We start from the raw sequence: 11,139 nt of genomic DNA, 5'->3' as shown, positions 1-11,139 counted from the left end.
TCGCCCCCAGCAGGTCCCTCTGTTCAACTCTCTGAGATCAACTGTGACCTCTGAGCCTAACTCTAGCATTAACCCAGCCCTGTGTCTTTCACTTAGTGGCTTCTCTTACCGGAGACACACACACATGCACACACATGCACACACATGCACACACATGCACACACGTACACACATGCACACATGTACACACACGCACGCACGCACACATGTACACGCACGCACGCATGCACGCACGCACGCACGCAGGCAGGCAGGCAGGCAGGCAGCACACACCTGAATCCAGTTACAAGCGCATCAACACGGCCTACAAAAAACAACAACAAAAAAGTGTTTGTGTTCCACGGCACGGGTCAGCACGCACATCTCTGCTGTGGGGAAGAGCAGAATGTAACAGACAAAACATACTGGATAACAGGTATTCAAGGAGGTTTCATTTGAGCAGTGGAGAGAGAGAGAGAGAGAGAGGGAGAGAGGGGGAAGGGAGGGAGAGGGAAGGGAGAGAGAGAGAGAGAGAGAGAGAGAGAGAGAGAGAGAGAGAGAGAGAGAGAGAGAGAGAGAGAGAGAGAGAGAGAGAGAGAGAGAGAGAGAGAGAGAGAGAGAGAGAGAGAGAGAGAGAGAGAGAGAGAGAGAGAGAGAGAGAGAGAGAGAGAGAGAGAGAGAGAGATGCAGGCTCCTACAGTTTCTGTTTCACAATGCCTGAATGACCCCCACCTGCTTTATGCCGTCTCCGCTTCCTGGGCTGTGAGGTCATCGCCCGGTCAGCATCCTCCTGCAGAAACCCGCTGGTGTTCATTCTGCTGGTCTGCGATTATGATAAAAGTTGTTTTATTGTTAAAGCCAGATCATCAAAATCGGATGACATAACGATCCTGCTTTTTGCCTCGAGGCTATTTACCATATCAGACTAATGTGCTGTACTAATGTACTAATGTACTCATATCTGAACACTGCCTTCCCATGTAGAGTTATGCTGAGCTGCTATGATGACAACACACACAATTTAGCTGACAAACACCATACATGAAAACCTGTTTTCTCTTACTCTGTTTTGATAAATGAGGGAGGAAAGCAGCAAAGGTCACCTCAGGGTTTTTTCATATTCCACCCAAGCCAGTGTTAGTTAAATAAAGGAGGAAAATCACAGGTGCTCTTACTGTGTAAATGTTGTCATCAGAATGGCCTGCACGCTTGCACTTTCGTTGCAGTAATTGTTTAAATTGATATTATAATGATTCATTATAGATTCAAACAAATGCAATTCTTTGTACACGGCAGCAACAACTACATAGGTTACTGAAGCGGTTTACACCTGCAAAACCACACTATGGAAGTACATGAGCTCAAATAACATCTTAGAAATGTCGCTGTAACACGCCCGAATTTTGCGTGTTAATACGTAATATTTGGTTTTGTTAGCGCAACAAGAAATGTACACATTGACATGCGCTTTCTCGTTGTGGCCAATGAGCCGCACGTCAATTTCTGTTGTGTTAACACGACATCGACGTTGTTGTTGACTCAACGTTTCTAACACGTTGCTGGCTCTCATGGCCACTCAAGCATTCTGATGCTTCTCTTCCTGCGCTTGGACAGGAAGAGAAGAGCGCCGCCCCCTCCACTCCCGGCCGGGCCGGCCCCCTCCTCTCTCACCAGCTCGCTTATCATGTTACCTGGATCTTTGTTATCCCTGAGGCTGTACAAGTGTGTAATACAAATGTGTTGAGAGGTTATTAGACAAAGATGCAGTTCTTTCCGTCAGCCCAGCGCACAGATCAGCCGGCATTAGTGTATCGTGTGTGTGTGTGTGTGTGTGTGTGTGTGTGTGTGTGTGTGTGTGTGTGTGTGTGTGTGTGTGTGTGTGTGTGTGTGTGTGTGTGTGTGTGTGTGTGTGTGTGTGTGTGTGTGTACTCCGATTACACTTGAAACATTTTGACTTTGCATGTGTTGGCCCCTGCCTGTTTTGCTCTGCGATTGGACCGACTCTATGGCGGGCTGCGTCCTTGACTCACCTTGAGCCTCCCTTTGCCAAAAAAATAAAACAACAACAATGGAGAAAAAAAAAGTAGAAGAAGAAGAAACAGCGAGTGAGTACTCCTTCCCACAAGCCACCTGTCCGGGCCGGGCTCTCTCGCTCCCCTCAAGGATGTGGACGCTGTGCGGGAATGGCCTCATGGCCAGGGCACAGAGCCACAGTCTGTCCTTCCCATTGAGTCATCACTCAGCCAGACTACAGGGTGATACCTCAGGTGCACCTTGTTCTGGAACACTGTCACTTTCCCAATCCAAACAGTCATTGTGGTGGAGGTAATCATGGATTTCACTTCAAGGCGACTACCTGCCTTTCCCCTACACACTGGTTCTGTTCACAGTGTGTGTACATGTGTGATGTTGTTGTAGCAGTGTTTACTGTAGTGAAAAGCTGTTTGTTGAGGTTTGTTATGAACTCGTTTTCTTCCTGCCCTTATATGGATATTTTGCGTCTCAATTCAAGGTGAACCCTGTCGTCAGACTTCTGAGGTGAGAAATGATCAATCTTTAATCGTTATTATGGTCTGAACCCAACTAAATAATAACTAATAAATCGCATTATTATCTGGTCCTCCTGACATTACATTATAATATCATGAGAACCAATTGAGACACTTGAAATAGCATCACATTCAAGTTACCATTGTAACTTTAATTTTGATATTAAGTCATTGAAGAATCTGCTTTGTTGACCGCCGACCAACATTGGACCGATATATTGCTTCTCAAAGCAAACCTGTCCCCACATTACTTAACATTTCTGGCATCAAGTGATAATTCCAAAGTTTGGTTTATTTATGTCGATGATGTTATACAGTAATAGCCCAGGAGGAGGAGAAGAGAAACTGCAGTTACAGGAGACGATTGTGGATATAAGGATGGATGACTTTATCGCTGAAGATAAACACCGTGCTGCTCAGAGCCATGCAGTCATTTAAGGATTAGGCGTGGGCCAGGATATGGCGATCAGCTATAGTCATTGATATCGGTCACAGACCTGACTGCCGTCTGGCCTGCACCACAGGGCTCTGTGAGATGGGCTTTTTATGGCAGAAGCCTCATCACTCATTTCACCAAGAAGGATGTTTGGCGAACACATGTCGTCTCAGTGCCAGTAAGTTCCCCCGGATAAAGCCGAGCCCCCCCTCGTTAATCAGAGCTGTCCGAGCCCCCAATCCGGGTCTCTGATGCTCACTGTGGATTTATGTACCGCGGTTTGCCCTATATATCGCCTGGTAGACTGGGGCTCTGCGCTGGGTGCTAGGCTGTCTACCTGAAGCTAGACGGGGGGGCATTGATCCCATAAACTCTCAGAGGGTCCCCATCTCATTCTCATGCAGCTCAGACCTTCTTGGTCAGGTCGCTTCGAGGTGTGTGTGTGTGTGTGTGTGTGTGTGTGTGTGTGTGTGTGTGTGTGTGTGTGTGTGTGTGTGTGTGTGTGTGTGTGTGTGTGTGTGTGTGTGTGTGTGTGTGTGTGTGTGTGTGTTCTTGGATCTCATTCTGGAAGAATATGTCCAGACATTCTGGTACAGGTCGCGTTCTTTAATGTGTGTGTGTGTGTGTGTGCGTGTGCACCAATTTGCATTCACGTCGTCCAGTACCTCGATGTGTACAAACAGATATGCATATGTATGCAATGGTTTATAAAACCTCAGCACGGGCAGCCGTTGAGGTGGCCCGGGCGGTTCCTAATGTGTACGTGCGTGTGTTCCTCCCCTCAGATCTGCTTCCTGGCGTCGGTGTTCCGTGGGAGGATGTTCTCTGAGGAGAGCTGTGCTGCCCTGGCGCTCTTCACCCACTACTTCCACCTCAGCCAGTTCAGCTGGATGCTCATACAGGTAACCCCCGCTCATGGCTGTGAATACACCCAAGGCTCGTTTAGGTACGGCACTACATAAACACATGATGCAGCGTTGTTTGTTTACGATCCCACATTGTAGGTCGTGAACACGTCGGAAATCACATTATTGATTCATTTAATTTGACACAATATAAATTGATTGTTTCAAATCAATTCATCGTGTACTGGATGTCATGTCAGTCTTCTGAAGTCACCGTGGCTCATTCTCAAAGTTTTTTTTGCAGACGGAGCCCAAAGGCAATGTAAAGGGTTGTTTTGTCAGCTTAGATTGGATGTACTACATTGAATGCGTCGTTGTATTTGCAGCAAAAAAAGAATCACAGCCAGTCTGGGCTTATATAGGACCTTCTCCTGACAGACAAAGCTGTGTCTGCAGAGGCTGCTGAGCTCAACAATGAAAAATCTATTTGTTGGACCTTGTATCCAAACATCAGACTTAGCACTGCTGAAGGTAGCCTTATGGGTGATTTACCATTATTTAAATAGTTGTTTCTGTACAACTTGTTTTGAAGAAATGTGTAAAAGTGGCAATAAATCACAAACCATTGGAAATGTAAATATATGTGGTCCATGGCCGACTGTATGGCTTATTTGTCGTTAATCAGGCGACCACAATATCCCCTCTGTCATATTTATTTCACTGGAAGTCAGACAGGGTTCAAATGTTCTGCTCCTTTCCCAAATCCCATCCTGATACGGGGGGGACAAGTCATTCTCTCGCTGCATCCTTACACAGCCCAAGTGTTTTGATGTAGGCATTTAAGCTCCAGCCCTTGGCTCGTTGAACACAGCCAGCTTTATGTGAAGGTATAGATGGAGGAAGCGCCACAGGGCTCCACGACTTGGCCCACTGTTCCTCCCAAACAGCAGCAGTGACTGCAGCTAAAACTGTTGGTTCAACACACACACACCCACCCCCTCTCCTTCTGCTCCCTGCTCCTTTGTGACGTCACTCCAGTGAAAAGTCAGCTGGGCTGAGCTCAGGCTAGGGGCTTAAGTAACGGCATGCAAAGACTTTCCCTGAAAACCATGTGAAACAAAACAAGTCTAGAAGAAAGAAAAACACTTGGAGAAAATATGATTTATTTAGATGATTTCCATTTCAACACAAGGCTCAAGAATCCAACCCATGGAAACCCCTTGGAAAGTCAGTTGTTGCCTTTTCCACCACTGCTGATTCATCGTGGCATTTCCCTCAATTCTCCCATACACATAGAGCGGGAAAATAAATAATAAAATGTTGCTTAAAACCTGGTAAGTTGTTCACATAGGCTGTGTTTATCCAATACAATGTTCTGACGCTGAGCTAACTGACGCAAAATGTTATTTTCCCTCTCAAAGTCGCTACGCGTCACTCTGCTTCCCTCGCCACTTAATGGGAAACTGTTAATGTGAATTAAATCACTGTTTACGTCGTGTTTATAAGCTCCTCTGGCTCCAGAACCGTTTTTATTTTGCTTTGGTGAAGCATCGTGAGATTAGATCCCTGGAGTAAGCTAACTCATAGGTGCTACGTACTTAGCATCGTATAGACTTGTCAAAGCGCTGCACTGATGACCTCAGGGAATGCTCAACGGTTCTAAAGAGCTTTGGTCACAAGCTGCCTCTTCACATCTACGTGTTGTGATCCGTTCCTCCTGTTTATGTATGGTCGTTTGCCACTCTTTTACTCCTTCACCAGTACTTCAAGGTAGATACTTGAATTGACTGTATTTTAATTCAATTCTACGGGGGAACAGCATTTTTATATTCTTCTTACTATAGACTTCTCATGTTCAGGAATGTGGTAGGAACCAACTGGTCAACTCTGTGTTTATAAGGTGATCTGTTGTGCTTTGGTGAGTCCGACGTCACGTCCTAGTATAGGCCTACTACACACCATCCCTTACAAATAAATTGAGTACTTTGTCGAAACAGAGCAAAAATGGTCCTGGCCAAACCATTGCCAAACAATTTGTAGGCCCACATCTATCGGCTGACATTATTCCAACCAGCTTAAGGCCAGGCAGGAAGGTATGTGTGATCTACACTGTGGTGCCTGAATTCTCACTATCTGGGGCTGTTTGCGTTGTTGTTGCATTTCTATTAGCATAGATGATAGTCGCTTGTGGTTTGATCTCCCAGTCACAGGAAGGGGTTTGTTTTATCCTTTTCTGTTGCTTCACGGCTGTGTCAACGCTTCAGAGTGGCTATACTCTATGTTTGTAGCGGATGTTAGACACTTGGCTAATAACGCAATTGAACAAGAAAGAGATCAATGCAGACATCTCGAATAGACGAACAAGCGCCAAAGCGTAGTGCACTTGAACACAACCTAGACAGAGAAGGCCTTAAGTCTGAGTGTGTTTATGTTGGTCAATTAGACAGGTATGTGGACAAGGAACAATTGCCTCCCCTGCGTCTCCCTTTGTTGACCGACTGTTTCCATGAGTAATGTGTCCCATATTGTTAAACCGCCTCTGGTTGAATACGGATTACACGAGTGGGCAAGGCCGCCTTAATGCACGGGCTTACCTGGGCTGAAGTATTTTTTAATACTGACTCATGATAGGCCCCAGAGCGTACGCCCAAGTCAATGTGATTTTTTTTTTCTCTCTCCCCCCACCCGTCGACAACGGCAAAATGTCTGCCAATAATTGACACATCTTCATTGTAAGATCCCCTCTCAGGGGGCCTACGAACACTCTTAGCCCCGGGGCCCAAAGGCAGTTAATGCAGGCCTGCAAGTTCGGTACTTAGGCGCTGCTGAACACGCTCTAACGCGAGTCTTGTATCTGGTGTCAAGTGGATGGGAGTGGCCCCCGCGGCGTGTTCCCTCCGAGACACACAGCGGAGGCCCGGTGCGTTCTGCCTGGGCTGCAGTCTACAGCTGATCAGCCCACGTGCCTCTGAAACAAGCCCTGGGTTGTGTGTTCTCAGACGCGTGGCATCCTCTCAAAGCTTGGAGAAAATTAAAACTACAAAAACATGCGTGCGTGTCGAGTCGGCCGTTTGCGTGTGCGTGTGTTGTCTTTGCACCTGCACCTCACATGGACTCGAACGCAATACGGTGTTTGTGCGTTCTAGGCACCCTCCTCTCCCTTTCTCCCATCTACGTGCAAACACAAAAAAGGAAGCCATGCAACCTGTCAATCAATCAGTCTGTCTGCCCTCAAACCAGTTCAACATTGTACATTGCTAGCCCTAACCCTAACACCTTCCAACCCCATGTGACCCCCCCCTCACCCCCCTCACCAGGCGGTGAACTTCTGGCAGGTGCTGGTGATGAACGACGAGCACACGGACCGCCGCTACCTGCTCTACGTCCTGCTGGGCTGGGGACTTCCTGCGGTGGTCATGGTGCTACTGGTCATCGTGCTGCTGGGCGGCTTCGGCTGGACCATCCACGCCGTGTACGGCCTGGTGAACGGGGAAGTGTGAGTGGCCCTCATGCACGCTACAGATCAGGGGCCCGTGGGTCGGCTTGGCTCAGGAGGTAGAGCGGGTTGACCTGAAACCGGAAAGTTGCTAGTTCGATCCCCGGCTCCTCCGAGCAAGCTGAGCCCCGAGGTGTCCCTGAGCTAGACGTCTTTCGTGGTTGACTCCGCTGCCGGTGTATGAATGTGTGTGTGAACCGTTGTCAGACACTTTGGTTGAGAGCGTCTATTAAATGCCCTCAATGTAAAATGTAAATGTTTGGAAGTAGTACTGTGCATATACCGACACACTTCTAGACAACACAAAACACACGGAGACAGACCCTGGAGTTACACTAAGGCCTTCGGCGACCATAACGGTAATTAATTGTCTCCGCTGTTTGCTCAATCCCGTCTGAACCTTCCGGATGACTGCAGCTCTCCGGTATTTTCGCAGGGCTTAGGATGGGGTAAGTACCATTTCGGACCTCCGGTTCCTGTAAGCATTGGACTCGGCGTGCCGGGGGGGAGGAGTAGCGTGTGGGGGTTTGGAGGAAACCAAATCTAAATAAATAAAAACTTTAGAAAATAAACATCACAATGTAATCTTGGACGCACACACAAACACCCACACACACACACAGGAAGGAACAGAAGGTGCCCTGTGTGTGTGCGTGCGTGTGTGCGTGCGTGCGTGTGTGCGTGCGTGCGTGCGTGCGTGCGTGCGTGCGTGCGTGCGTGCGTGCGTGCGTGCGTGCGTGCGTGTGCGCATGCATGTGCCTGAGTAAGGGATGTTTGAATAAACAGTCAACTATTTATAGAACACTGAGTAACCCCACCCTGATGAAGTCATCGTGGGTAATTATTCTTGCCCCAGGTGGAGCTGTTCTAAACGTTCTGTTTGCATGTTGGTGAGTACACTATTACACCATGTGGTTATAACAGTGATGTCATGGTCTCTGGGCCAGAGTAAACCGTTACTCTGCCTGGTGACTTAGAGGTAGCCCGTGTGTCTGTGAAGGTCAGCACAAAACACTGATGAAGGTGGAACTCTCCGATGCTAAAATTAGCCCTCCGGTTTAGGCGTGTCTCGCTTATGCATGCAAACAGCAGTGTGCTTTCTGCTGGTCTGTGTGTTTGTGTGTTTTTGTGTGTGTGTGTGTGTGTGTGTGTGTGTGGGTGTAGGTTATCCAACACAGAGCTGCCTTCAGTTCATTAGGGAAATAAACAACTAGCCCCAACATATCTGTCTCTCTCTCTCTCTCTCTCTCTCTCTCTCTCTCTCTCTCTCTCTCTCTCTCTCTCTCTCTCTCTCTCTCTCTCTCTCCCTTTCTCGGTTTCTCGATCTCTCCTCATCAGTGTAAACAGGTGAGCTCATGTTGTTCTCACCCAGGTCTCAGCTGTCCTCAGTTCCAGCCTGCGAGCGGGGAATGGGTATCGAGAAACAGAGCGTGCGTCAGCACCGTTGTCATGTAAATGCCTTGTTGTGCATCTCAGCTGTTGTTTTGGTGACTTTCTGTCCCCCCCCCCCCCCCCACTCAACACCCCAGCCCCCGTACCATCCTGATACTAATCCATACCCTCATCTGGATTAGTCTGGTGCGTCTGTGGACGTTGTTGACGTTGCTGACATTATCCCGTGTGTATGTAGATTCTAAATACTGTTAAAAGCACTGTTATCTTCGTCATCTGTTACCTGCGTGTTGTTTTTGATGACGGCTCCGGTATCCTCTTTCAGGCCTGCCAGGCTTTGTTCTTGAATTAGCGCCAAGTGATCTTGGGAAGGCTAGTTTCTCACGCTAGCAGGCTAGCGACTGAGGAGCTAGGTCAGAAGGCCCCTCGGAGTCGCTTCTATGGCGTGTGAGAGAGCACTGATCTCTCTCTCTCTCTCTCTCTCTCTCTCTCTCTCTCTCTCTCTCTGACGATTCTTTCATCCATACCTATCCATCCATATAACTATCTGTTCAATGCAATGTTCCAAACACCGACACACACTGTTCGTTACCTGCTGCAGGAAGGCCCGGTGACTGTGGTTGCCGTAGCGACACGGCATTTGCTAGCGTTCTGTCCAAGGCCGACTGTCTGAAGGGTCCTCTGTGACTCAATAGGCCGCTGTAATCGCACGCAGAACACATTCAGCAGCAGTGCTTTGGATTGATGTGGATCTGCCGCATTCGATTTTATGAACGTCATCCGACATAAATGTATACGGCCGCATATGCAGAATCTCCACGTCTATGTGTCGCAAGTTGATGTTTTGGGAGAAAATTTGTTCTCATTGCTCATCCGAAACCGTGAGACTTGATTACCGGTGGACATTGTTTTTAGTGCGTCAGTGTTTCCAAACCTTAATGGATGTTGACTCATAGTTTTGAATAATTAGTTTTCGAGTTTTTAGCTCTGGGGCTGAAAGTTGCATTCCAACACAACAACGGAGATGGAGAGACATTGATTGAAGGCCTCAACCTAATTAGACACAGAGCAGGCTACGACACATCGCCTCAAGAGACTGCAGGGTGTAATGTCTGATGAGCTGTGGCTTTGAAATGTGATCTATTAGTATAGACAGCACAACATAACAGAATATGTTGCTTCTCCGCTTTATTTACTGTGCGTCCCTTAAAATGTGGTCAACCCCTGCCCCTCCATGCGGGAAGCCCCAAATAGGCTGTGCCAGCCTCAACCTAGCCCAACGTAGACTTTAACTCACCCCCTTGTCCCCACACAACCGCCATGAGTAGATCACATGGCTCCGTCTGGAAGGGTCTCTTTTTTCGTATTATTTGCTTGATCTCACTGCAGGAATCTCTGGGGTATAGAGTTCTTGTGAGAAGCAGAATTCTTGCTGCTCACAAGGCCACGAACGGGGGGACAAACACACACACACACTTTCACTCACACACACACACACACACACACACACACACACACACACCCTTCCATTTCTTCTACACGCGCTCCTGTTTTGCCAGGGGCCCCAGTTGATGAAACTGCTTTTGGTTGTCATACCACCGTTGTGTTATGGCTGGTGGAGGACACACAACAACACAACACCAATTATGCCTCTGTGAGAAAACTGAGGGGGTGTCTGCTGTGTGTGTGTGTGTGCCCAAGCTTGGCTGTCATATCCAAGCTTGTGAACTGGGGTGGCGATGACAGTTATCAGGGCCGCAGCCGATGGGAGGAGAGGGACTAACCTGTGATGATTGGACCAGGGATGATTGGACACAAGCGGGAGTCGGGAAACACTACGAAATGTCACAAGTGGCAGAGTTCGATCCAACAGGCCAATAATACACATGCCTGTGATGAACGTGTGCAACCTCAAAGTGGTTTGTGTGTGTGTGTGTGTACGTGTGTGCATGTGTGTGTGTGTGTGTGTGTGTGTGTGTGTGTGTGTGTGCACATTATTGTGTGTCTGTCTTTATGTCCATAATGTGTTGCGTATGTGTGCATGATTGTGTATGTGTGTGTGATATGTGTGTGTTCATGTCGATAGTGTGTGTGTTTGTGATTGTGTCTGATTGTGTTTATATGCATGATTGTATGTTTGCATGATTGAGTGTACGTGTGTGTGTTTGTTTGTGCACACTATTGCGTGCATCTGTAAGACTATAGCATGATTGTGTGTGTTTGTGTAAGTGTGCATGATTGTGTGTGTGTTTGTGTGTTTTTGTTTATGTCCATGGTGTGTGTGTGTTTGTGATTGTGTGTGATTGCGTATATATGCATGAGTGTGTGTGTGTGTGTGTGTGTGTGTGTGTGTGTTAGTGCGCTCGCGGCGCCGGCCGCGGCGCACGGCTCCAGTAACCGGTTCAAAGTGCATTATTAATCCGGGGGAGGACCGGAGGGGGG

The 11,139-nt window shown here is 47.9% G+C and overlaps 1 protein-coding gene across 1 annotated transcript in view; it reads left to right on the top strand.

Moving 5' to 3' along the window:
• Positions 1–3,622: 3,622 nt before the first annotated feature.
• LOC132459655 (adhesion G-protein coupled receptor V1-like) overlaps positions 3,623–11,139 on the top strand; it is a 30,601-nt gene continuing 23,084 nt past the window's right edge. The window contains exons 1-2 of the mRNA XM_060054315.1: positions 3,623–3,866; positions 7,127–7,305. Coding sequence (XP_059910298.1) covers positions 3,660–3,866; positions 7,127–7,305 — 386 coding nt within the window. The 5' untranslated portion in view covers positions 3,623–3,659. The remainder of the gene's footprint in view (positions 3,867–7,126; positions 7,306–11,139) is intronic.

Source organism: Gadus macrocephalus, chromosome 6, assembly GCF_031168955.1.
Source record: "Gadus macrocephalus chromosome 6, ASM3116895v1".
Lineage (NCBI taxonomy): Eukaryota > Metazoa > Chordata > Actinopteri > Gadiformes > Gadidae > Gadus > Gadus macrocephalus.
The sequence above is the reverse complement of the archived record's forward strand: the minus strand, read 5'-3'. Positions and strand labels throughout refer to the sequence as shown.